Source organism: Siniperca chuatsi, linkage group LG7 (assembly GCF_020085105.1).
Source record: "Siniperca chuatsi isolate FFG_IHB_CAS linkage group LG7, ASM2008510v1, whole genome shotgun sequence".
Lineage (NCBI taxonomy): Eukaryota > Metazoa > Chordata > Actinopteri > Centrarchiformes > Sinipercidae > Siniperca > Siniperca chuatsi.
The window spans coordinates 31,936,303-31,963,750 of record NC_058048.1 but is presented as its reverse complement, the minus strand read 5'-3'; the positions used below and the strand labels follow the sequence as shown (position 1 = coordinate 31,963,750).

The window sequence follows — 27,448 nt, the reverse complement described above, 5'->3', positions numbered from 1 at the left end:
TTCCATCCAGGGGGTCAGTGTGGACATTGTAGAGGACTACAAGTACCTGGGAGTACACATGGACAATAAACTGGACTGGACTCAAGCTGTTTACAGGAAGGGCCAGAGCCGCCTCTGTTTCCTGAGGAGGCTGAGGTCCTTCAACATCTGCCGGACAATGCTGAGTCTGTGGCGGCCAGTGCTGTCCTGTACGCTGTTGCATGCTGGGGCAGCAGGCTGAGGGCAGCAGGCTGAGGGCAGCAGGCTGAGGGTAGCGGACGCCAACAGACTCAACAAACTGATCCGTAAGGCCGGTGACATTGTGGGGGTGGAGCTGGACTCTCTGGCGGTGGTGTCAGAGAGGAGGATGCTGGGTAAACTACACGCCATCTTGGACAGCGTCTCCCACCCGCTCCATGACGTGCCGGTCAAACAAAGGAGCACCTTCAGCGGAAGACTCATCCCCCCACAATGCACCACAGAGCGCCACAGGAAGTCATTCCTGCCTGTGGCCATCAGACTCTTTAACTCCTCCCTCTAAGTGTCAGTCTGTATGACCCGAAGTCACTAAACTGGACACTGATCATTAACATCTCTGCAATACTTGAAATATTGTGCAATATTCTGTTTTCAGTTTAAAATTCCCTATTTATTGATATTTATTGACACTTCTATTACTGCTGTGCAATATCCACCGTCTCATAATCATCTTAATCTGCTGCACTTAACTTGCTTACTTTATACTGTATTATCATCATCAACCGGTAAACCCACTTTGTACTTAATTTATCTTGCCTGTATTATATTATATATATTTGATTTGCTTAGTACACTGACGTGACAGCGAGCTGCTGTAACAAAGAGTTTCAGGGATCAATAAAGTCTTTCTGATTCTGATTTAGACCAGAATCCTTTCATGTTCCTTGCTTTTGTGTGTGTGTGTGTGTGTGTGTGTGTGTGTGTGTGTGTGTGTGTGTTCTGACATCAATAAAGACTGAAAGAAAAGTTTTTGTTCGAACATCGAAACACGACAGAGACTTGTTTGTTTCGTCTGGAGGAAACAGGCTTTAAATGTAATTTAAATATATTTTAGAACTTTATTTGTCTGTAGTTCGTTTAAAGATGAAACCCTCCCTCAGCTGTAAGCTGCCGTTCGCTGATTCGTGCTTCTCAAAGAACCGAAGTGAACATTTTAAACAGACGTCTGTCGAGATTTAGTTTATTTCTGTCGACGGACTCGGTGAGTCGGATTCAGCAGACGTCTCCCCCCAACAGGTCCGGCACTACGGCAGCAGGCGAGGGTCAGTGAGGCTTTGAGCTGCTGTATTTCACCTTTTGTGTGCACGCACGCATCCGAGCGCGTGACCTGTCCTGTCTTTGAACGTGACGCCGAAGGAGCTGACCAGCCAATCGGAGCAAGGCGCTCTGGTTACGTGAGTCGGCCGAGGCCGCCTCCTGGGATCCGGGTGCGTTCATCAGCAGGACCAGGACCTGAACCTTCAGCTGACCTCGGTCCCGTCAGAGAGTGAACTACAGCTGCGGAGCGTCAATGGCCCGACTCCGCTTCCATAGAACAGCAGCGGAAACAGTCAAATTAAAATATTTATTTAATGCACTTAAACTTAACTCTTCTTACAGCTGGGTTCAAATCTTTTATACAGTTTCAGCAGAAAATAAAACAAAGTGAAAAAATGGAAAACTTAAAAACTGTGAGTCTGCTCGTCCTCCACGAAGAAACGGTGGAATGTCCTTAAAAACCACGTGACCCCCGCCGTCACGTGACCCCGCCGTCACGTGACCCCCCTCACCACCGCAGGAGAAAACACACGAAGAAGAAAAACACAAAACATCTGTACAGGCATGAAACCACATCGTCCATCAGTCTCAGACCTCCAGAGAGCACCTGTGCGGGGGACTGCTGGGCCCTGAGTTCGGCCTCACAGGTGACAGGTGAGAACAGCTACAGACAGTGGGGGCGGGACTCAGCCTGGGAGTCTGGATTCAGGGCAGACATGTCCCGACTCTGGTCCCAGTGTTTCAGGTTGAAACTGAAGGTGTGATGCTGCGTTCAGGTGAAACAGGAACAAACTGAAGGGCACGCTCAGCTGTTTCCTCGCAGCAGACTCTTAGTTTGGTGGCGGCAGCGTGAGCGGCCACGTTGGCGTCTCCTGAGGAAACCGATGAACATCCTCATGTCCCACGTCACCTGAACGCAGCATGAGCCCTCGTTAAACCATGGAAACGTAAAACTCGTCTCCCTCCGCAGCAGCTGTTTAACCGACTAAACAAACTGAACGCACTCGGCAGAAACACGGAGCCTCGGAGACGTAAATCTAAAACGAGCAGCAGACGGCTGCGGACATGATCCCGAGTTTGGAGCAACTTGATTGTTTGAGCTGTTTAAAGCGACGCGAACAGATCGCAGAGCAGAACCGTCTGAGACGTGCGAGCGGCTTCGCTGCAGCAACACGGGAGGCCGAGCGAACAACACCTTTGACCTTTGATTAGGGACTGCGTCTGTCTGAGCGTCCATGATGCTCTGTGTGTCGTCATGGCAACACACATTTCAGCCATATATATATATATATATATATATATATATGTGTGTATATATTTACAGAATATATTTGTACACATACATTTAATAAAGATAAAAACTGAACGTGTGACTGCAGAAGCGGCCACAGTGTTTAGTGTCAGATCAGGAGGATTCATGTCCCAGAATGCAACAGTCGGCGCTGAGCTCGTCACCACCGGATCGATCACACGCGGACCTTCAGTGTAACGGATCTGTTCCGGCGCTCAGGTTTTTAATCGGGACCGTTCGTTCAGCCCTTCTGAATTATTCAGCATCAGAGTTTTTATAATAATAAAGACGTCCTTTATCACTGGACACCGCGTGTCGCTGCGACTCTTATAGTTACGAGTCCGTAAACCCTCGTCCTGTCAGAACGTCTAACGCAGCGTCGCCATCTGTCCGTGACGGACTCTCCGCTCTAAAACCTTCAGGTCGATTCATCTGAACGTTGGTTTCACAGTTAAACCCTTTTGACGTTTTGCAGAGTCATGTTTGTATTTCTGAACCTGCCGCTTTGGTTTCACTGCTGTCGGGTCAAAGAGACACATTTACAGACGTAATGCGTGTCGTGCTTAGAAATAAAGAGAATAGATTATTTATTTTACTTATTTATTGCTCCGATTTTGTTTTATATATCAAACACACTAACTGTGTTTTGGAATAGTGCTATATACATAAAGTTTTATTGTGATTATTATTCGAAAAGTCCAATTACGACCCCCGGACTGGATCATTAGAGGGGTCACGACCCCCAGGTTGAGAACCACTGGTCTACTTTATGTTCACTGTCTGAATGTGAGGAGTGCGAGTGCAGCGGGTTAATGTGATGAAGGTCCTGATCACACGTGGAGGATCAATCAGGTGGTGAAGGAGCCGTCAGAGCTCCGACAATAAGAAGAACAATAAAAACATCAGAATAACATTAATGACACATCCTGTGTGAAGAGAAGAGACGGCGTCCATCTGTGGGACTGAAGACAATAAAGAGCCTCCAAGTCAGAGTTCAGGGGCTGAAAGACTCGGTCTTCATCACATGACGTCCGTCTCCGATGCGACTCAAACTGACGTCGAGCCAGAACGCGATGAAGATGAAAAAAAAGATTTGATTTAAATATGAAACTGTAAATTCTGATGTTTGGATCTGATGGAGAGACTAAAAACTGAAGGTTCAACTGATAACAGCAACACGTTAGCTAACGGTAGCACTGAGCTACATTAGCTCCAACTCAAAACCTAGATTTTAATGTTATCTAATGTTTAACTTTATAGTTAGCTGTGTTAGCTTAACCCCCCAAACCTACCGGGTCCATAATGTTAGCTACAATTAGCATTTTCAAACCAGCTGCTGTACACCTGTGCTCACTACCGTTAGCAACTTGCAGTGTTGATGTAATCTCTACCCATATTAACTAACGTTAGCATGAAGCCGAGTAGATTAATGTTAGCTAATATTTAATATTACAGCTAGCTGTAATTAAATCTCAAAACCAACTAGATTATTGGCTAATTATTAGCTTATTAGATGTGAGATGTAAACTCAACTTAAAACCAATTAAGTTCACAATGTTAGCTAATATTATCAGTGAGCATTTTTATACCAATTACTGTACATCTATATTCGCTATTATTAGCAATTCGTATTGTTGGTGTTAACTCTAAACCAACTTTATCAATGTTAGCTAATGTTAACATTGACCTGTATTGGCTTCAACCCCAAACCAAGTGGTTTATTATTAGCTAATGTTAGCTAATATTAGCTGTGAGCTATGTTAGCATCATCTCCAAACCAACTACATCAATATTGGCTACCGTTAGCAGTGAGCTACATTAGTGTCATAAAAAAACCCTGCTGTAAATTTGTTAGCTATTGTTAGCAATTAGCAGTGTAATATATAAACCAACTTTTTCTATTTGACAAAAAAAAAAAAACTTCAAGGATTAATTTTCACACTTAACTTTTTCAATGAAATGTAATGTTAGCATTTAGCTACGTTAGCTTAATTTCCAAACCAACTGGGTCAGGTCTTATTTATAGAAACAGGTTTTTTTTCCCTGTTCGCGTTTTTTTATTTACCGAAATAATTTAGTTTTTCAAGATTTTATTGTTAAATTTACATGTTTTGTGTCTAAATATCTTATCTTTGCAGCAAGTGTTCTTTGACACGTTATCCGTCGGATTCAGTGTGTTTAGTAGATCCATAAATAAATAAAATCAAAGGTCAATAACGTCAGCTGAAGAAATCTGTTCAGGCGTCAGCCTCCACGAAGGTCTGTAACAGTGTAAAAACTGGCAGTTCAGCCAATCGAAGCGCAAGAAAAACAAGAAACGAGGGTAAAAAATAAGGTCTAACATCACCAGTGAGGAGGTTCATTTTCAAACCAACTACACCCAAAAAATTAGCCAACGTTAGCAGTTAGCGAAGTTAGCTTAATGTCAAAACAATGTTGATCCATCATGCTAAGAAGTCACTGAAAGGACTGTACGAGACATCAGATTATAGATTGTTTATAGACACAGTAACATCAAAAATGTATTGTTAAGGCTGTAATCCTCGTCCCTCATTAAGTGTTTCTGTTATTTAATTTCTCTCTTTCTGTAAAAATATGTTTCGATAACTCGTCCTGAAGGTTGTCGCCGCAGAAACGTGAATATTTAACAGACTACATATGCGCACAGATACAGGAATAGCTGCCAGTCCAAGCCTCTTGTGTTTTCTGTGCCACTGAGTGCATGTATTTGTGCACATATGTAGGATATTAAATATTCCCTCCTCGTTCTTTGTGGTATTACCGACTCGTTGGGAAACCAACCCGGCCACATCATTAAAGCTAAAGACCCGTTAACAGCCACTTAGCGTTTCTTTAAGTTTTGAGATACAGGCTGAGCTGTTGTCAGAGACCTGTTGCGTCGCTGAGTTACTGAAGTTGCATCTTGAGCTGTTTTCGTGTCTCCATCAGATCCAGACCTGCTGTTCTGGTGGTTTTGTCTGCTTGTGGGTTTCCCCTCGTCCTCCACCTGCTGCAGTTTCTCCACCTGAACACTTTAAAACAAACTAACAGGAGTGTTACAGGAGGCTGACTGAGCGCGTGCGCTGGTGGTGGTGGTGGTGTTGTTGTTGTTGTCTACATGGCGATGGAGGGTCCAGGTGTGGTTGTCGGCGCGGTGACGGGGTGTCGGGGCGGGGCCAGGTCGAGCAGGGCGCTGACGGTCCCGGCCACCTGGGGGAGCCCCCGCTCCTCCAGGATGTGCAGAGGAAGACACAACTGACTCTACAGAGACAGACACCACAGAGGAAGACACACAGCGGGGGACAAAAGAAAACAACGGAAAGGTGGGTCAACGGATGGCAACTTAAATTAATGAATAAAACAACAGTAACCATGGCAACACGAGGGATGAAAACGAGGAGCAGCAACGTCAACTCAAAATGAACTGATGGAGGAAAGAAAAGGTGCGGAACAGGACTGAGTGAAAGCAACTCAAGGTCCACTTACTATCTTTTTTACTTACCACCATCTCCCATATACATAACAGAACAGCTCATTTCAGAGCTGCAGGCTACACCCATCATATAAAACCACACTTGACCGTCGGTCGCAGTAGCTAGCAGAGCGACATCACACATCAGCAGTCCTCCACCTTTGGTAACTTAACCCCGCTCGTATGTTCTGTTTCCGTCAACACTGTGACTTTAACGTGCTGATCGACGTCACGGTTTAGATCGAACAGCGAGCGATCAGCGGTCTAAGGTTCGGTCCTGAAACAGGTTTTGTGTTGACAGATCTCTCCAGTGAACTCGGGGGGTCCGATGCCGTCATCAGCGGCAGAAACGACGAGTAAGACCAGAGTCGTGTCTGTTACAGCGAAGCGTTACAGAGACGAAAGAGTCGAGGTGCTTTAGTTCATTTTATTAATGTTCAGAGGGAAAAGCAGAGGCACACAGCTGTTAAAAAACACTCAGCACACCTTCACCATCATCATCCTCACTCTTCATCTCTTATAAAAAAAACAAGTGCCATCACAAAAGTCAACTTTAACCAGTAAACCAGTTCAGGGCTGGACTACATCTGATCTGGTTTACAGGTTTGTTAGACAACTCCAGAATCCTGTCCCTGTCCAAGAGGAAAGTGTGAGTCTTTTTCCGCTGCAGGAACCAGTAATCTGGTTCTTCCCGGAACCTGAACTCTTAAGAACCTTGTGAGTCTTTGGCACGAGGTTCTTCTTGTGTTTCCACTGTGTTTTACAAACCGTTTCACATATACGTTCAACCGAACAGACCGTGAAAACAACATTGGGAAGCCAGTGGCAGTTGGACAGACAACAATGGTGCTGAATATCAGATACAAGTTATTACAGCAACAGAGCATCCAGAGCATTTCTGGGGTCGGTGTTGTGTCGAAGTCCGTTTCCCCGTTGGTTCGTTTGTCCCCTTTGTCACGGCACAGGGCCTTGCTGCTACACACTAACCGGCCACTAACAGGCCGTAACTGTACTGAGCGCCAACAGCTGCTGCACCAAAGACAGGATGTGGGCCTTAAGAGTCCGACTCGTATCCCGTCGTGTCCCTTTCCTCAACTGGGTGGTGGGACCGGTTTCAGTTCCTTTAGGTTAACATGAAGGTAGACAAAAACTAAACCAATATATTTCAGGGATGAGGGTTAAGCTGGATTTATAGTGGACACGAGGGTCAACAGGAGTCCTGCTGCAGGTTGGATTCATAGCCGAGCATCAGATCCCAGCTCCACACTGGACTCGTGTTGTAAGTGATCGGCGTGCTGCTTTATATTCAGCCACTGTGTTTACATTCTGTCATTGACTTTGTGACGCCGAGCTGGACGCAGATTCATCGAGTCGCATCAGGTAACTCATTATTTCTGTCTGAACAGGAGACGAGCGCCGTGTGGCCGCCGTGTTTTCGTTCAGCGCAGGCGAAGCTCTGCAGCGTCATCGCTTTGTGACATGTTTGTTACTGAAGAGGAGAAAACCGCTGAGTCTTTAACCTCCTTCATGTCGTCTTCACTCAACAAACTCCATCATGAACACAAGCAGCCAATCACAGCTCTTACATTTTCCACGTGGCGTCTCCGTCGACGCCCCGATGTGTCGCTACATGTCTGAGGAGGAACACGTCAGCTACGGCGTTACCTTGGAGACTGCACATGTAGCTGCAGTGGGTACGACGGAAACCCTTAACGCAGACGTATGAATCCAGCTTCATTATTCGTTGTCATCGCTCTCAACAAAGAGTTTCTCGCTATCAGCAGCACGTGAGACCTTACGTTAACCTGAACCCAACCCTATATCCAACCAGTCATCCGGGCAAAGCCTTATTATAACCAAACCTAAGCCATAACCACAACCTCAGAGAACTGCACCACAGCAAGACCTCTCAAAAGGGAAGCAAACCTTTTTTTCAAGATTATTTTTTGGGCATTTGTGCTTTTATTTGACAGCTGAAGAGATAGACAGGACATGTGGGAGTGAGAGAGGGGATGACATGCAGCTCCACCAGGTGAGCTACCATTGTGCCCCAAGGGGAAGCAAACTTAAACACAACACAGACACCAGACCGTCCAGTGGCCCAAAATGGCGCCCAGTAGTAGTTTTCCTGTAGTTGTAACTCTGGCTGCCTCTGAATGGCCTCCTCTCCACAGACATTAATGAGGCCTGTTGGTTTGTCCAACACGAGTTCTCCACTGTTCTTCAGTACAGGTTGTCCTGCTTCATACAGACGCAGCAGTGAAATGGTGGTTACTGTTCTTGTGTTTCGCCAACACCTGAGAGTACCTGAACTTGGACTTAGTATCACCTTCTGAGCGGAGCCCAGATTCAGCTCCAGGAACTCGTCCTCCAAGCGAGCGGAGAACAGTGGAAACAAAAGCAGAACCAGAGACAATGGAAACATTTTAAAACTGGTTATGATTTGTTAAGTTCCTGCAGGGGAATCAAAGGACTATGCGAGTCCCTGATCTGCTAACATTGAAGGGTTCCTACACTACTACAGCTCTTCTTCCCCTACTGAGAGGAACAAATGCTCCATGTTGAAGTTATTTTTATTCATGACAGCTGAGTTGCTCAAACACTGTTGGTATCACAGAGAGGAAGACCGTGAGTGGAAAACACTGTTTTTTGGGGCACATGTACATACAGTATGGCAGGTTTCTGACCCACAGAGGATCTCCAGAGGCTGTGTTTGGGTGGGGGCACTGGCTTTGGACCACTTTACAAACAGTAAAAAAAACCAAAACACTCAGACAGGCAGCCAAACATAAGGCACAGGGGGCGGAGCTTCAACAGGCAGGAAACAAGCTTCAGGGTAAACCTCCAACTTTGGTGGATTGTCAAGTTTTAACTTCACCTGAGGGATCACATGATCCTCTATGGCTTCAAAAAAATCTCTGACCCTCAAGGAGATAACGGACATATGGCAAGATCAGCAGAGGTGGACAAAGTCATTGTTTTCGGTTGTTCTCGGCCATGGAGTCCTGAGTCAAGACCAACAAGTCCAGTCAAGGCTAAAAGGTCCCAAGTCAAGAGCAAGTCAAGACCAACAAGTTCCAGGTAAAGACCAACTCCTAAGTCAAGACCACCAAGTCCTTTGTGCTTAAACTTTGTGCTTCAAGTACAAAACAAGTCATTATTTGTTGTCTGCTGGTCTTAACTAAAAAAAGATTGACTGACTCAAAGTATATCTGTTGTCAGGAAAATTGAGAAGGTCCCAAGTCAAAAGGCTAAGGAGTGAGGTCACGAGTCACTGGCGTTCAAGTCAAAGTTGAGTTGCAAGTCTTTTGTCAGGTCTAATGTCAGACTCGTGGCCCGAGTCCAAGTCATGTGATTCGAGTCCACACCTCTGGAGTTTAGACATCAGGGATTTTAGGACTTTAAAGGCTCAAGTGATTTGATTTGTAAATGATCCCTGTTATCATCAATACAAAATTATTACAAACATTGAAAGCTGAACATTGTTAGACTCAATAAGAAAATTGATCAGATTTGGATTTGAGAAGTGGATACGATACAGGATTCAGATCCAATAAAATGCTAGCGAACCCCGATCATATTGCCTAGTGTGTTTCAGAGAATTCCACCCAACAAAGGAAACTTAAACTATGACAACATGTCTGAAGAAGACGTCGAGGCGCTACTCTGAAAGAGCTGAAACTGTAACCTGGATCTGAGAGACTTTTCACTTGATCTGTACAGGTACAACCTGTAGGTGACTGACATATCTGTTCTGTTAATGTCATTGGCCTCAGTCCAACACATCTGCCATGTCTCTCCAACAGCTCACAGCAAGAATTTGACTCTCTGATCGCCTAATCTGAGTGACTGTCCTGTAGTCTGATCCTGGCAGCACAACGACCTGTACAGCTGAGTCTACACATCCACGCTTGTCATGATATTTGTGGCCATTTTTCTGGTTTCGGCACAAGAAGATGATGTCCCCATTCTTAACCCTGCCTATAAAGCTCTGACTGGCTCTGGTGTTTGCCCAACCAGGGAAACAGCCGTCAAGGACCTCAACACCAAGCTGTGCCTCAGAACGCCGAGCAGGTCACCCGCTCATCACAAGGTTGGCAGTTCAATCACCAAACTCCTGTCTTCAGACAGCAGAGTTTCAGCCTCTGAGGCCATGGTCCTCTCCTCCTCTCAGGTTGGGAGAGACTTACTGCCCCAAGTGAAGAAATTCAAGTGTGTTGTGGAGCCATGGTCTTGTCCAGGAGTGAGGGTAACATGTCCCAGGAGACTGGTGCCGCATCAGCAGTGATGCAGGCCTTTTACCGGACTGTTGTGGTTGCTCTATAACCTATGAGCTACAAGTACTGATCAAAAGAATGAGATCCCAGTAATCCAAGGATACAAGTGGTCGAAATTAGAGTTTCCTTTGCAGTCTGGCTTCGATCCGACACCCAGAAAAGCTGCTCCAACTCTCCTCCTCAAAGAATAAGATTCTGGATACAAGTGGTCGAAATGAGTTTCCTTGGCAGGGTGTCTGGGCTCAGCCTCAGAGATAGGGTGAGAACCTCCGACATGCAGCAGGAACTCGGAGAAGAACTGCTGCTCCTTTCTGTTGAAAGCAGTCAGTTGAGATGGTTTGGGCATCTGACCAGGATGCCCCCTGGATGGGTATTCCAGGCAAGTCCCAGAACATGAAGGAGGGATTAAGGGGCCAGTATACGCCATCATAAACGCTTGTCGGATGGTCAATGGGCTGTCTGACTTATCCTGCTGCCATCGCGACCTGGACCCGGGTAAGTGGCAGAAAATGGATGGATGATATACAGAGCCGAGCTAGGTGTTTCCCCAGTTTGGTGCTAAACAAGACTAAACACAGAACTATAACTTTAAATTTTGTGCTGTGAACCTTATTTCATTACTGAGATATTTTTGGGGAGGACATTAGTGAAACAAAATCATCAGATGTCTGTTGGGATGTGACCACCTTTGACACATTTGTCTTATCCTTGTATGTGCTGTCTGTGCGGTATCTGGTAAGACAGCTTGTGCTCAGGTTGGGTTCAGACGTGCGGTGCCAGGTGTACGTAGATGGCGCACAGCACCGACATGACGGACATGTAGAAGAGGGCGAAGCCTGCCAGCTGGACCCGGGGGGAGGGGCTGATCGGAGGCGGGGCCATTGAGAGCAACACACCCACTGTCCCATAAACCCCACCTCCGTTCCCCTCCAGGACCTCCCCCACTGAACAAAGACTGTCCTGAGTGTTTGTGAGTGAGTGGGATGGACATGGCAAGAATTAAAGTTAGAAGACAAAGGAGTGAGATGGACAGAACAAAGGATAAAGATGAAAGAGAAGAAAGAAAGTTGTTAGTTGAGGAGAAGCAGCTTCGTATCAGTTTCAGGACGAGGAGCGGACAGTGATGTCACAGCCAGTGCACTTCCTGTTTATGAAGCCGAGATTTAAAAATCCCGCAGTGACTGACAGTCCTTTGGTGAGGCCACACCCGTGTAAATTCAGATCAGTGTGAAAGAATCAAAAAGTGTCTTTGTTAAAATAGTTTTAAGATTTAAACATTTAGGACCCTCCAGCGTTGTATACTGGTGCAGTCTGAGGGGTTAAAACACTGACCCCGGTTTAAATCCATCTCTGTCCACTAATGAGGCACAAAATGCTCCAAAAATACATTTTAGAAAAAGGGAAGACCGAGACAAAGACCTGTACCTGCGTTATTGTGAACTTGGTGAATCAGAAAAGTCTCCAGAGTTCACAACTGCTGTGTGACGTCACTGTCCATCCATTAATTTATTCCAGTCAGGCCACACAACTTAAATACAGACACTAAAAAAGGTCCCAGGTGAGTCGTCATTAGTCCTGGATCCGCAAATCACAATACATTTTTTGGTACTAAGATGTGTCTGATATCAAATATCTGATCAGATTCATTATGTCGTTGACTTCTTTGATCAGATCGTTCCTGATTTAAACAAAAAAAGGTACCACAGGTAAAATATAATCCTGGTGTCAGTACTGATGTGTTACCTGTGGAACACCGATCCTGCGACACGCCTCCAGGAAGTTCTCAACGTTTCGTCGACATTTGGCCATGGTGAGTTTAGGCTGCAGGACACAGAGGACCAGCGTTAGTGTGATCACGACTAACGGCAGCAGCGGCGGCCTCAGTCTCCTTGTCGGTAATAATAATCTGCACTCACCACAGCGGGGGAGGGGACGTGGATGCTGGGGACGGAGCGTGGTCTCACGTGATTGGCCAAGTGACAGAGCACCACCCCGTCTGTCAGAGCTGCTCCCAGGTCGCTAGGTAACGACACCTTCAGACGAGCCTCGATATTCTGGACCGAAAGGCAGACGGAGAGAGACAGACAGGTTAACATCCAGTCCATCAAACCTCAGCAGGCGTTACACCTGAGACTCTCGCGTTAAAAATGTCAGTTTATAAACGTCGACGATGTGTTTGAGGTCACTTAGAAACATCTCCATTGTTTGTCCACCACAGAGAGCTGACAAGCGTAACCGTGGGAACGTGTTGCAGATCAATACAAATTAGTGAAGGACTCAAAATATTATAGAAATCTATCGAGAAAGCTCACGACGATACGAACACACTCCGCCGTCTGAGTGCTGCTTATTTTCACACTAAAGTGTTAAAATACACATTCTGATCATTATTCTTATGTGTCTACGTTAAAACATCAATATATCAATCAATATATCTTCAGTCCGACTGATCACGAGTCAACATGATGACGACACTGTGACATTTCAGGTTCAGTTCTCCACGCAGACCCCCTGGGGCACCTGGGGCACCTGTGCAGCCCGCGGGAGGCCGAAGTGTTTACTGTGTGAACCCCACATCAGGTGTTACCAGGTGTAGCAGACGGAGGTACGAACCTTTCGGAGCTGCTCCACCAGCTCAGCATCTTCTCCAACCAGAGGAGGAGCAGCAGGAGCCTCCTCCTGGTTCTGAGGAGCAGCAGCAGCATCACCTGGAGGACACGGAGGAGAGCGCAGGAGTCAGATACTGGCGAGCTGACAGGTAAAAATGGCGAGCTCGTTCCAGGAGGTCACGGGTCCACGTAGCTGCAAAAGGAGGTTTGATGCCTCCTCTCCTTCGGCTGCACCTGAACAGGTCACCCGGCAACGTCTCACCTTTCCTCTTCTCTTCTTTTTGGCCGAGACGAAACAGGAAGCTCTCTGGTCTCAGACTGGCTGTCCGACAGGAGGCCACGCCCCCTGAGCTGGGGTAAGAAGGCGACTGATTGGCTGGAAGAAAAAACAAAATCAGTCAAAATCAGTCAGTAAAGAAAACGACCGAATATAAACACCAGGGTCATGTCTGTGCCGTCTTACCTGTAGGAGACAGAGCAGCTCTGTCCTCCCCCTGCAGAGACACAACACGGGACAGTTACACACCTGAACACACAGGAAGTGCTTCAGCACACGGTCGCTTCACAGTCACAGTAAATATTCAACAGTTCACTATTTAACCGGGAAAATTAAACTATAAATCTCGTAATGTTTCACAGTTTTCTTCTCATGATTAAACCTCACGTTCAGACTCAACCGGCGGTGAACGAACAGGTAACAGGTGTGTGTGTGTGTGTGTGAGTCACAGCTGATGGATCTTCTTCCTCCGTCGTCATCAGAAACTGTTAAAACACATCAGCGAGCCGCTCTGCTGCACTGGGTGACATGTTGCTTCATCACCACGAACACACACACTGTAGTTTATTCTGCCTCCGCCCCACACACACCGTCCTGCTGCCCCAAACACTCACTACAGCACCACATGTGGATTCATCCGCCGCTGGAAATAGTCCCCAACAGACGCTCTGTTTCCTCCTGTTGGTCTGATAGAAACTACAGCAAGCAGCTGTTTGAGGAAACTACTGAGCCTTTTAAACAGGAAACTGTATATTTAAAGATTTACGTCTTCAGCAGGAACCAACGGGCTCGCAGCTGAGCGCCGCAGACAGGAAGTGAGACGGTGCTGAGGGACGCGCCGACGTGTTGCTGGTTTGAGTCTGAACATGAGATTTGAGGACAATAATGAAAATATCAAATAACACCACAGTGATAGTTAAAACTCAAACAAAGTGAAACTTTGAACAGCATGCAGGGTTGTTAGCCAGTGTGACCTGCACACATTCAGACAGACAGACAGCAGCATGCAGTACCTGCAGCAGACAGGAGGTGGAGCTAGAAGCGTGAGAACGACTGCTGTCTACAGACACTTCAGTCACTAACTGACAGAGAGGCGAGGACAAAGACAAAAACAGGAGGTTCATATTTCAACAGAACGTAAAAACAGAAACTAAACTGTGCGAGACTCGCTGCTTCAAACGTCCGTCCTGTGTTTCACAGCCTTTACCGGGACACTTCACTGAAGCTGCGCCCCGAGCGACAGGGATCCGAGTCATCAGACGCAGGTGAGCTGAACTGACACTAACCGCAGTCCAACAACAGTCCTGCAGGAAACGCTGTTAGCGAAGCTGGTCGCGTTCACCGCGCGGCGATGTGTATTTAAACAGATGGAGACGGACAAAATATTAGAAACACCTTAATGGACAGACACTGCTGCCAGCTCGGCTGCTTTGTCACGGATTAGGCGACTTTTCAGACCATTGGGGAAAAGGTGAGAAATATATTCCGCACTAAGCGTTATGCAAATGACTGTGCGACGACGTCACCAACATGCAAAACAGCGAATGACGTCATCTGGCGACTTTTGGAGCTACTGCTGCTGTCATTGGACAAGAGTTGGCCACACTGACAGACACACAGATGGTGAGACAAACGGTGAGACTGACGGACGGACGGGTTTATCACCACTCACACCCCGAGTGTAAACTGCAGATTAACTCATATATATATACACACACACACACACACTTCTTCCTGTTCGCCGGATGTTCAGATGACATCATCGCTGGCTCCAGTTCGACTTAAAACCCAGATGATAACCGCATGACGAGACAATCTGCGTCTTCTTCTGTTCCTCTGTGTTTGTTTCGTCTCTGACAGCTTGCATCATGTTCGTGCACAAAAGCCTAAAAATGTTTCACATTAAACCTGAGAATCTCTCAGCCGTGAATTTCAAAGCTGTACTTTCTGTTTGCTAAAGAGTTCGTTTCCTTTATTAACGTTGCAGAGATGCAGAACTTCCATTGAAATCTACCAGATTTCAGATAAATTACAGACACATGACGGCGCTGCTGCCCGACTGCAGCAACGCCAGTTTATAAACCTTTATATTTGAACAGAATCCACAGTTACAGCGTGAGGGGGGCGGGGCGGGCGGGCTGATGATGATGAATGAGGTGGACAGGTGGACAGGTGTGTTCATGCTGTGTGTGATGTGGGTTAGATTATAGAGGAAACTGTGACATCACATGCGGATTAAAACAGTCACCTAAAATCATTCAGATTTGTGTAAAATCACCAGAAATGAAGCAGTTCGATGCTTCGGTCGCGTCAGCGCGGCGTTTTCCGTCTGTCGTCATCACCAGACTGCAGACGTGACCGAACGTCAGTGGCGTGGGAGGTTCGATCACATGACCACACGCACCACAGAACAAACGCCGCGTACATACGCCGTCACCTCGGAGCTAAAGTGATCGAGAGACGGGCCGGGAACTGATTTAGCTCGGGTGCCTGATCGATCGATCGCAGTAGTTAATCAGAGCAACACGTCACGACGCTGGGAAAAAAGAAAACGCATTTTTTGAAATGTTTGTGTTTAGCTTTTTAAAAGCTTTCCACGGGCTTTTATTGTGAAACCGCCACAGGAAACGTGGTGATGAGACATAAATCTGAAAAATTCACATCAGTGTGTTTTGGACGGACGAAGAACGTTTTTACTTCAGTTAGTAGATTTATGGGGGCGGGGCCAAACTCTTACCATGAAGAGGGCGGAGTCATCTGTGTGGGTGGAGCGTCTGGAGGGGCAGACGGTCTGACACACACACACACACACACACACACACACACACACACACACCACAGACAAAGACACACAGTAACACAGATATGAGGTGAAGGTGAACAGGTGTGGTCGTGAGGGGCGGGGCCTACATTGGGAAGGGGCGGAGCTAAAACACACTAAACAACTCAAACTCAGAAACAAATGTGACTGAAAACTGATGAGAATAAGATTCTGAGCATTTTGTCACTTTCAGGTGTTGAATTTTTACCGTAATTAACGTTATAATTAATAAACATGACGGACTATCCACTCTGTGCATGCAGCAGCGTGAACCTTTAACCCTGATCCAGGACTGTCAGGACTACGTCTCGCCACCTCCTGTCACTTGCGCACTGCAGCGGACGCAGACACGCATTTCTATTCGTGGTGATGCTGATCCGGGAGCTTGACGCACCTGACTGACCCTGGATCAGGTTTAGTGAACACTGAGGGAACGTGACCAGAGTGGGTGGAGCATGTAGGCAGACGCATTACACGATAAACAACAGCACCATGTTTCTAAGCAGGCAGAGACAGCAGAAAGCAGCAGGACGGTGCAGAGAGTCTCACCTCGCTGTCTGGACTGGACTTTGTTGGACTCTGAGCTGCTTTATGCTGAAAAACAACAACAGCAGTCAGCCTTCTTCACCTTTAACCTCTCCGCTCTTTACTTCCCACAGCCATCATCATGAAAACTTGTCTACCTGTGTCACATTTATTACGCACGTATCAATTCTACCTGTATATGAATGAAAATAACTTTATTTCATGTCAGTATCAATAACATACAACATTATAATCATTGATGAATTGCAGATGATGAAATCGTTCTGCCCAAACTGGCTCCTGTGTTATCCACTCCCTGGAAGGCTTTTATTGTGAAACACCTGCAGGAAGAGCTGATCAGACTGAATCAATCAGTCTGATTGGGCCGAGACCTTCCACAGGTGTGACGCTGGGCCGAGGTCAGGTGACCGTAAAGGCCGCAGCATTTAACTCACATCGTTTCCGTCCTCACCAAACGGCTCGGGGAGCGCCGCTGCACCGAGGCAGCTGGTGTTTCTGTTATTCAGCTTCCTTTCGTTTGTCCCGTCGTTAAACGTCAGTGCAAAGAAGCGAATACTCGTCTGCGCGAGTTCAAACATTTTCGCCTTGAGCGAAAAGTTGACGTGTGACGCTGTGTGACGAAAGCCCGTCGGCGCAGAGATTCTCCTGACGCGTCCATCCGTGAACTCCTGGCAGCGATCCTCGCTAACTGGTCATCACACTCAGGCAGCGCTGGAAGCGGCAGTCGCCCCGACGCCGTGTGCGCCCGGATGATGATCCGGCGTCTCTGGAACTTCCACAACAGGACCGAGGCAGCAGTAGTGGTTATTTCAGTCATGGTTGATGGCGGAAATGAACGTTGCTAAGGTATGCGGTATCTATGGAGGTAAGCCCCTCCTCCTCTCCGGAAGGAGTACTGGCTGTTAAGGGCGAAAATTCGCGGGTTGCGAAATACTCCAAGAAACAGTCCAGCGACCGCATTCGTGCGAGTAACGCAAGGCTGAACACACCTTGACACCTGAACACCGCGTGGCAAGAGGGCGTATAGCAACAAGACACAAGGTGGGCGTCCCGCATCAGCCGGGTCTCTCAGACATTTAGAGGAAGACAGCTGTTTCCAGATGTGCTGTCCGAGCTCTTCTGCTGGACGCCGAGCGCAGCAGACGAAACACATCAAGCACCAATCAGAAGATGTCCAGCAGCGCCATCAGCAGCTCAGAACTGGCAGAAACCTGCGGGACCCTGGACACCCGTCTACAGCCCAGAGAAGTCTGGTCAGAAGTGGTCTTCACGGAGGACTTGCAGCCAAAGAGCGTTTCCTCCGACGTGGAAACAAGCGACTCGTCTACGCACGAAAACACAAGAACTGGGGAGGAGAAAAATGGCGGCAGGTGCTCGGGACAAATATTTCCAACAGAAGGCCGTTTGTTCACCGAAGGGCTGGAGAGAACGAGTGTCTGCGGGCAACAGGGAAGCGTGGTGGAGGTTCAGGCTGCAAATGGAGTTGGGGATTTGGTCCGAATTAGCGGCCTCCTCTGCTGATGGTACTGCTCATCACGCAGTCCCATCAGGGAGGCGCCCGATCTTCCCCCACGTCACTCTGCAGCGGGACAACGAGCCCGAACACACAGCCAGCGCCAACGAACTATCTTCAGCCAAAGGAAGAACAAGCAGACGGTCTGGCCCCCACAGAGCCCCGATCTCAACCTCACGGAGTCCGTCAGGGGTTACAGGAAGGTCACCGCACTTTGTACGTCGTTAACTGATAAATAAAAAACTATTCATGGCGAACACACACACAGTACACTGGTGTGTGACTGGTTAAACTGGTGGTACCTTGGTGTAGCTGGTGGCCGAGTCTCTCTGCAGAGAACGATTCTTCTGTCTCTCCTCGTCGTACCTCAGAGCAGCGAGCTGAGCCTCCCTCCTCATCCTCTCCACCCCCCCTGGACCAGCAGCACCTCTCTGAGGGGACGACAGACAGGAACACACAGATGTGTAGTTCTTGTAGTTCATGGCCTAAAACATGCTTGTAATGACTGAGTCCTGCAGTTTGTCTCACTGAGGTTTCTGCCAGACAGACAGCAGGACGTGTTACCTGGCTCTGGGAGCTAGAGGGCGCTGTGACACCATCAACCACGCTCCTACAGGACACACAGGGAGACAGACCGGACGTTAGACAGCGGTTCAGCTCATCTCTTCTGTCAGTTTCAGTCCTGTTCATCGTTTATTTCTTGGGATACGTTCGGAAAGGTTCGTGTAAATGTCACACGTGATTCTGATGCGGCGAAACATTATTATAGTTAAAACAATGGAAATAAATCTTACGGCAAACACACAAACAAACATGAATCTAAACTGAAGTGAACTCAGACTGGTTTCTGTGTGTGTGTGCGTACCGGTGGTGTCTCCTCGTGTCTTCTGTCCTGGTCATGTTGGTTTTTACTGGAGAACCCTGGACACACAAACAGGAAGTTTAACAAAACAAACAACTTCTGGAAATGTAGTGAGCGACCTCCGAGCTCCTGAGGACTCAGCTGCCGTGGTCGTTGATCCGCAGGTTCGAGCAGCCGGTCGAACGTTTGGGCATTTCCCACTTCGACCAAAACATCTTTTCCCCGATGGAGAAATCAATCCAGCCAATCAGGCGAGTGTTCGAACACTAACAAACCATTAATTTACACATGAATGTAAAATAGTACTTTTGAATAGTTAGTGCGTTCTGATCCGCACTTCACACGTCTGAACGTCTACAACGCATTCCCGACGGGCGGAGCTCCTACCTCTCTGGTGATGCGTCTCTCGATGTAGGCCATGAACTGAGAGCTCAGGCTGGCGCTGTCCCCTCCTCCTCCTCCTCCTCCTCCTCCTCCTCTGCCTCGACTCCTCCCCTCCTCCTCCTCCTCCTCCCCCACACAGCTGTCTATGAAGTCTATCTGCTCCAACTCCACACCTGATGAAGAGAGGCAGACAGGCAGCGAGAGAGAGAGAGAGACAGGCAGAGAGACAGACAGGCAGAGAGACAGAGAGACAGGCAGAGAGACAGACAGGAGAAGTCTTGGATGGATCCGTGATAAACGATGTGGCAGAAGATGAAATGCAGAAAAGAACATTTTGTATGTGACGGCTTTATGAGCTTTACCTGAGGAAGTGAGTAACACAGGTGCATTTACAACAGGCTCCAAGGAAACGCAGCTCCGTGGCTTTAAGAACATAAAATGTAAGTGCTATTTGAAATAGTAGATCATTTGACTGCGTGACATATTTCGCCCTGTCCAGCCACAGTTTTCCAGCCTGTAGTAGCGCAGACTCTGGAATATATTGTGCAGTATTGCACACGAACGTATCTCGTAGATATTACAGCGCTGCCATCGGACATTTTAAATAAACAAACCAGCGAATAAACCTGCAGTTTATATGAATGTTTGTAACTTCCCACTGAGTGGAAGGAAATGAATCTGATTGGTTACTGCAGAGACTGTTGGCTGTGATGGACTCCGATCAGCACAGGTTCAAAGCTGCATTTTCCCTGTTTCTGTTTTCAGACTGAACACAGGGAGCGGGCGAAGAGACGCGAAGAGACGCGAAGAGACGTCAAGAGATGTGAAGAGACACAAAGAGACGCAAAGAAACACGAAGAGACGTGAAGAGACGCAAAGAGACACGAAGAGACGCGAAGAGACATGAAGAGACACGAAGAGACGTCAAGAGACGCGAAGAGACGCGAAGAAACGTGAAGGGACGTGAAGAGACGCGAAGAAACACGAAGAGACGCGAAGAGACGCGAAGACGTGTCGGCACGAGCTCAAGATATTCAGCCGAGCGTGCACACACACACACACACACACACACACACTACTGCAGACAGTCAGTTGCTAGCTAACGTCTGTACAGTCGGCTTATTGGCTGTTTGGAACTAACAAACACAAACACAAACAGTCCAGCCGTCAAATTCAAGGTGAAAATTTACTTCCTGTCTGAACTCACCTTCAAGCTACGAGGACTCGGATTGTTTTCTTTTGCATCCCGCACAAAGTTTGTCAGAAGAATGATTCCGTTTTTGCCAAAATGTTTTCTAATGTTCCCTCCCTGCAGCTGCTAACAGGTGAACACAGCATCAGCTGATCAGGACAGGTTACTCCGACACACCTGATCAATACAGGCAGTCAGTGATGAACTCACATGTGCCGTTAGCCAGCAGAGGTCCTCCTCCTCCTCCTCCTCCTCCTCTCTGCCTCTGATCTCTGCTGATCTCGGCCACTCTCAGCGGTAACTCCGACAGCTCCTCTGTAGGCTGAACACACACGGACAGGAAGTGAGCTCACACACGGACAGGAAGTGAGCTCACACACGGACAGGAAGTGAGCTCACACACGGACAGCAAACAGAGGACAGGACGTGGTGAGTGTGTGTGAGTGTGTCTGACCTCGTTCCCTGACCATCTCTTGTCTCCGCTGTCGACGCTGTTGAAGCCAGAATCCAGCGCTCCGTACGGACGCCCGGGGTACAGCTCGTCAACACTGACAGAGCACAGACAGAGGTTTAGTCGAGCTGGGGCTTTTATTGTGAAGGATCTGCAGGAAGTCTTCGGCTACAGGCAGTAGAAGCGCTCTGAGGGTCAATTAGCACCTCTGAGCCAAAAGGTTCCAGGAACTATGCATCTACAGCCGCGTTTCCACCCTAAGTACCAGGACCTTCCTCCAAAGGATCCTGGTCCCTGGGGAACGTTCCTGCGGTGGAAACGCAGCTTATGCTGCACAGGTGAGCTCAGTCTTTAACAGGTGAGAGTGCATAGGTTAAAATGAATGCATTTGCCTATTACTGATAGGCAGTTATCATGTGAATGAAGCCACACACACGTAGCAGTCTGAGGATTGTGTTTGACCAACCGGCGACGTTCAGCCCTGCAAGCTCCACCCCCATAGCTCCAGGTTAAAAACTCAGGTTTAGTTCCTGAGTTTCTCTAAAAAGGTTCTTGGTCCCCTAGTTAAGTTCCAGAACCAGAGTCTAAGCGTAGCCCCTGTTCTGGGGTTAGTTCTGTCTGATGGTCCAGGAACCATCAGGGCCGAGTTTACACGTCTGAGCAAAAACCTTACCGCCGCTACAACTCGTGAACCGCTTCATTCACACAGTGAACGGACCGAGTCATCGCTTAACCCATCACCAGCAAACGTGCAAAACAAGCTTTTGACTGAATATTCAGTTCAAAACCACATAAAACAGAAGAAATATCAAACAATTAACTGACAATCACATTTTTTAAGTAATTCAAATGCCGGATCAATGGCTTCCACAGTAACTGATAACCAGTGATGATAGCGTGGAGAGGTTTGTGTTCTGACCAGGAGCTGAAGGTCAAAGGTCGTCTGTCGTAGTCTGGGAGGTCCGGCGTCGTCTTGCTGGCCTCCAGGTTCAGATACTTAAATATGTGGATCTTCCCTTTAATGCAGATCTACACACAGAAACACACATTCAGCTGGAAGTCGGACAGACAGTCTGAGCTGGACGTCGCTGATGTCACTTCCTGCGAGTACCTGTGCAGGTGGGGTCTGCAGAGGGTTGTTGTCGAGGACGATGGTCTGCAGCTGTGTGAGTTGGCGGTAACAGACGGGGATGGACGTCACTTTGTTACAGGAGAAGTCCAGACGCACCAGAGGGAGATCTGCCAACTCTGAATAAACACACACACACAGAGATACACACAGAGATACACACGTCACTACAGCGTAACACACACACACACACACACGTCACTACAGCGTAACACACACACACAGAGATACACACAGAGATACACACACGTCACTACAGCGTAACACACACACACACACACGTCACTACAGCGTAACACACACACACAGAGATACACACAGAGATACACACACGTCACTACAGCGTAACACACACACACACAGAGATACACACAGAGATACACACACGTCACTACAGCGTAACACACACACACAGAGATACACACAGAGATACACACACGTCACTACAGCGTAACACACACACACACAGAGATACACACAGAGATACACACACGTCACTACAGCGTAACACACACACACACAGAGATACACACAGAGATACACACACGTCACTACAGCGTAACACACACACACAGAGATACACACACGTCACTACAGCGTAACACACACACACACAGAGATACACACAGAGATACACACACGTCACTACAGCGTAACACACACACACACAGAGATACACACAGAGATACACACACGTCACTACAGCGTAACACACACACACAGAGATACACACACGTCACTACAGCGTAACACACACACACACAGAGATACACACAGAGATACACACACGTCACTACAGCGTAACACACACACACACAGAGATACACACAGAGATACACACACGTCACTACAGCGTAACACACACACACACAGAGATACACACAGAGATACACACACGTCACTACAGCGTAACACACACACACACAGAGATACACACAGAGATACACACACGTCACTACAGCGTAACACACACACACAGGTCACTACAGCGTAACACACACACACACAGAGATACACACAGAGATACACACACGTCACTACAGCGTAACACACACACACACAGAGATACACACACGTCACTACAGCGTAACACACACACACACACACGTCACTACAGCGTAACACACACACACACACACGTCACTACAGCGTAACACACACACACACACACACGTCACTACAGCGTAACACACACACACAGAGATACACACAGAGATACACACACGTCACTACAGCGTAACACACACACACACACACACGTCACTACAGCGTAACACACACACACAGAGATACACACAGAGATACACACACGTCACTACAGCGTAACACACACACACACAGGTCACTACAGCGTAACACACACACACACGTCACTACAGCGTAACACACACACACACGTCACTACAGCGTAACACACACACACACACACACACACACACACACACAGGTCACTACAGCGTAACACACACACACACACGTCACTACAGCGTAACACACACACACACGTCACTACAGCGTAACACACACACACACACGTCACTACAGCGTAACACACACACACAGAGATACACACAGAGATACACACACGTCACTACAGCGTAACACACACACACACACACACAGGTCACTACAGCGTAACACACACACACACGTCACTACAGCGTAACACACACACACACACGTCACTACAGCGTAACACACACACACACACGTCACTACAGCGTAACACACACACACACACACACACACAGGTCACTACAGCGTAACACACACACACACGTCACTACAGCGTAACACACACACACACACATCACTACAGAGTCATGTCCGTCAGTTATCTGTCACTTGATGACGTCAGTGGTTCTGGTCTCTGTGGTCTTTGTAACAGCAGGGGTTTCAGAGATCCGTTCCCAGCCTGGGGTCTGGACCCCCCCAAAGGGTCCAGCCAGTGCTGAATAAAGTCTCCACGTGGACCTTGTTGGTCACATGCTGATGACGTTGTGGTGTTGAAACGTTGAAGTTGTCCTCAAATCTTTTCTGAGAGCATCTATCAGGTGTGTGCTTGCATCTATCTATCTAATATATATATATAAGCAATATTACACGAGAGGGTTTCTCCCCGTCCTGCCAATGATGGCGTTAAAGCTCACCCTCGAGTGTAATATTATACAACAGTTTCCAACACACTCGGGGCCTCAGAGAGGCGGCGACGGCCTGCGGAGCCAGGACGTGTCTCACATCTCACGCGGTGGATTTAGGGTTTCTTTCCACCAAACCAGAGCTGGTGACTGTCGGACCAGTTTAAAGACCAACCGAGACGGTTTGGGGGAGTTTTATTGTGTTTCTGTCCAGGCACAAATGACAATAATTTACTTTTTTCATTTATTTGCGAATGCAGAATTCAGACGAACAAACAGTTGAAATCATCCAAACAGTGCGGACATTTAAATGATTCAATTTATGAATTTTATCATGGCTGTATGTAACGTTTTCACCTCAACAAATCGTGTTCATATTAACTTGGATTGTATCTAACATGGACAATGCAGAGACGCCAGTGAAAGCTCAGATCGGCCGCTAGGTGACGCTACGTTGTGTTCCTCATAACGGGCCGGTACTGGAAGACCTGCCGTGTCTTCAGAGCCACGTCTCACAGGGAAATACTGGACTTCTTACTCCACTGCAGCTTTAGCTACTTTTCAGATTTCAGTTTTTAATCCCCTTCCTGTGCAGTGAAAACCCCGTATCTCCAGATGTGGTGGTTCTGAATGTTTGTGATGAACTGAAGGACGACGCGTTTCCTTTATGGGTCGAGGAAAGTCTCCGACTCTCTTAACGCAGCAGGAATATGAATCCAGAAACATCAGATAAAAAAGGACAACACTGACAGGACAGGAGCGTTTTACTGCACAGGGACGACTTTCTGCTGAAACCTTTACCTTGTAAGACTTGTAGTGGAGTATTTTCACAGTGGCCTGGTATCTGTACTTGAGCTTAAGTACCTGAATACTTCTTCCTCCGCTGGTTAGCGGTTAGCTCACTCCTAGCCTAACTGCGCCTGCGTGTTACCGGCCGAGCCCCCCCCCTTTAAGGAAGGCGGCCTTGTGGGTAACCGGTGTGTGACGCAGTGTAGCGGGTTGTTGTGAGAGAAGTAACGTCCCGTCTGCTGCAGCCACAGAAGAGTTTACGCTTTTAGGAGTTACGTTACTTTTCCATGATTAAGACGTACTTTGTATGTTGTGTGTGTGTGCGTACCTGGAGGCAGTCGGACCAGGTGGTTCCTCCTGATGTTCAGGTCTCGTAGAGCCTCCAGCTGACCCACCTGAGACGGTAGAGTCTGGATCTCATTACAGCTCACATCCTGCAGGGGGCAGTCCACACAACCATCAATAACTCAAGTGTAGCTGAAGTGGGCCGCTCCTCTCTCGCGGTAACTTACATGTTGTGACATCAATATAATATCAATAAGCTGATACAATACAGTTTCTGTAAAATCTATTAGAAATGTGAATAAATAAAAACTGTTTTTGATTAATCCAGTGAATTAAAAACACAAATGTAAGGGATCTGTATCAAAATGACTTGTTTAAATATGAATAAAATTACTATCAGCTGATACATCGTTGTATCAGTATCAGCCTCAATAATCCAGTATTTACAGTGGTGTGCAAAAGTGTTTGCCTTCCTGATTTCTTATTTTTTTGCATGTTTGTCACTTAAATGTTTCAGATCATCAAAGAAATTTAAATATTAGTCAAAGATAACACAAGTAAACACAAAATGCAGTTTTTAAATGAAGGTTGTTATTATTAAGGGAAAACTAAATCCAAACCTACATGGCCCTGTGTGAAAAAGTGATTGCCCCCTAAACCTAATAACTGGTTGCTCCACCCTTAGCAGCAACAACTGCAACCAAGCGTTTGCGATAACTTGCAGTGAGTCTTTTACAGCGCTGTGGAGGAGTTTCGGCCCACTCATCTTTGCAGAATTGTTGTAATTCAGCCACATTGGAGGTTTTCGAGCATGAACTGCCTTTTAAGGTCATGCCACAGCGTCTCAATAGGATTCAGGTCAGGACTTTGACTAGGCCGCTCCAAAGTCTTCATTTTGTTCTTCTTCAGCCATTCAGAGGTGGACTTGCTGGTGTGTTTTGGATCATCGTCCTGCTGCAGAACCCAAGTTCGCTTCAGCTTGAGGTCACGAACAGATGGCCGGACGTTCTCCTTCAGGAGTTTTTGGTAGACGGCAGAATTCATGGTTCCATTTATCACAGCAAGTCTTCCAGGTCCTGAAGCAGCAAAACAGCCCCAGACCATCACACTACCACCACCATATTTTACTGTTGGTATGATGTTCTTTTTCTGAAATGCGGTGTTACTTTTACGCCAGATGTAACGGGACACACACCTTCCAAAAAGTTCAGCTTTTGTCTCGTCAGTCCACAGAGTATTTTCCCAAAAGTCTTGGGGATCATCAAGATGTTTTCTGGCAAAAATGAGACGAGCCTTAATGTTCTTTTTGCTCAGCAGTGGTTTTCGTCTTGGAACTCATTTTTGCCCAGTCTCTTTCTTATGGTGGAGTCATGAACACTGACCTTAACTGAGGCGAGTGAGGCCTGCAGTTCTTTGGATGTTGTTGTGGGGTCTCTGAATGGCTGAAGAAGAACAAAATGAAGACTTTGGAGCGGCCTAGTCAAAGTCCTGACCTGAATCCTACTGAGATGCTGTGGCATGAACTTAAAAAAGGCAGTTCATGCTCGAAAACCCTCCAATGTGGCTGAATTACAACAATTCTGCAAACATGAGTGGGCCGAAACTCCTCCACAGCGCTGTAAAAGACTCATTGCAAGTTATCGCAAACGCTTGATTGCAGTTGTTGCTGCTAAGGGTGGAGCAACCAGTTATTAGGTTTAGGGGGCTTTTTTCAAGTTTTGTATCTAAAAGTTGCTTTTCTTCTTCCGTTTGAACTCGTCACAGTGAGGAAGAAGAGGAAACAGGTTCATCATCACAGCAGCTCTTAATAAATATTAGTCAGACTGACCAGTTCAGTGAGGTGTCTCAGCTGTCCCACTTCCTCCGGCAGAGAAACCAGCTTGTTGTTGCAAGCTATCAAAACCTTCAGAGGAAGACTGCAGACGACTACTGGGAGGACAGACAGCTGGTTCCGACTGGTGGACAGACAGAGAGACAGACAGAGACAGAGAGAGACAGAGAGAGACACAGACAGAGAGACAGACAGAGACAGAGAGACAGACAGAGACAGAGAGACAGAGACAGAGAGAGACAGACAGAGAGACAGACAGAGACAGAGAGAGACAGAGAGAGAGACAGAGACAGAGAGAGACACAGA

General features: G+C 47.3%; 1 protein-coding gene across 8 annotated transcripts in view; it reads right to left on the bottom strand.

Annotated features, from left to right (window-relative positions):
* Nucleotides 1-1,568: 1,568 nt before the first annotated feature.
* lrch3 (leucine-rich repeats and calponin homology (CH) domain containing 3) overlaps nt 1,569-27,448 on the bottom strand; it is a 31,338-nt gene continuing 5,458 nt past the window's right edge. Inside the window, exons 3-21 of one of the 8 annotated variants that reach the window (XM_044201483.1) lie at nt 27,140-27,266; nt 25,355-25,460; nt 22,082-22,218; nt 21,890-21,999; nt 20,974-21,067; nt 20,730-20,841; nt 19,331-19,500; nt 18,947-19,002; nt 18,646-18,691; nt 18,384-18,512; nt 16,572-16,616; nt 15,939-15,992; nt 14,215-14,283; nt 13,388-13,418; nt 13,187-13,300; nt 12,929-13,023; nt 12,232-12,369; nt 12,059-12,136; nt 1,569-5,827 (exon numbers count right to left, since the gene is read on the bottom strand). In XM_044201483.1, coding sequence (XP_044057418.1) covers nt 5,681-5,827; nt 12,059-12,136; nt 12,232-12,369; nt 12,929-13,023; nt 13,187-13,300; nt 13,388-13,418; nt 14,215-14,283; nt 15,939-15,992; nt 16,572-16,616; nt 18,384-18,512; nt 18,646-18,691; nt 18,947-19,002; nt 19,331-19,500; nt 20,730-20,841; nt 20,974-21,067; nt 21,890-21,999; nt 22,082-22,218; nt 25,355-25,460; nt 27,140-27,266 — 1,858 coding nt within the window. In that variant the 3' untranslated portion in view covers nt 1,569-5,680. Of the gene's footprint in view, nt 5,828-6,451; nt 11,276-12,058; nt 12,137-12,231; nt 12,370-12,928; nt 13,024-13,186; nt 13,301-13,387; nt 13,419-14,214; nt 14,284-15,938; nt 15,993-16,571; nt 16,617-18,383; nt 18,513-18,645; nt 18,692-18,946; nt 19,003-19,330; nt 19,501-20,729; nt 20,842-20,973; nt 21,068-21,889; nt 22,000-22,081; nt 22,219-25,354; nt 25,461-27,139; nt 27,267-27,448 lie in introns of those variants that run through there. The other 7 variants (XM_044201481.1, XM_044201484.1, XM_044201482.1 and 4 more) reach the window with 7 other exon arrangements.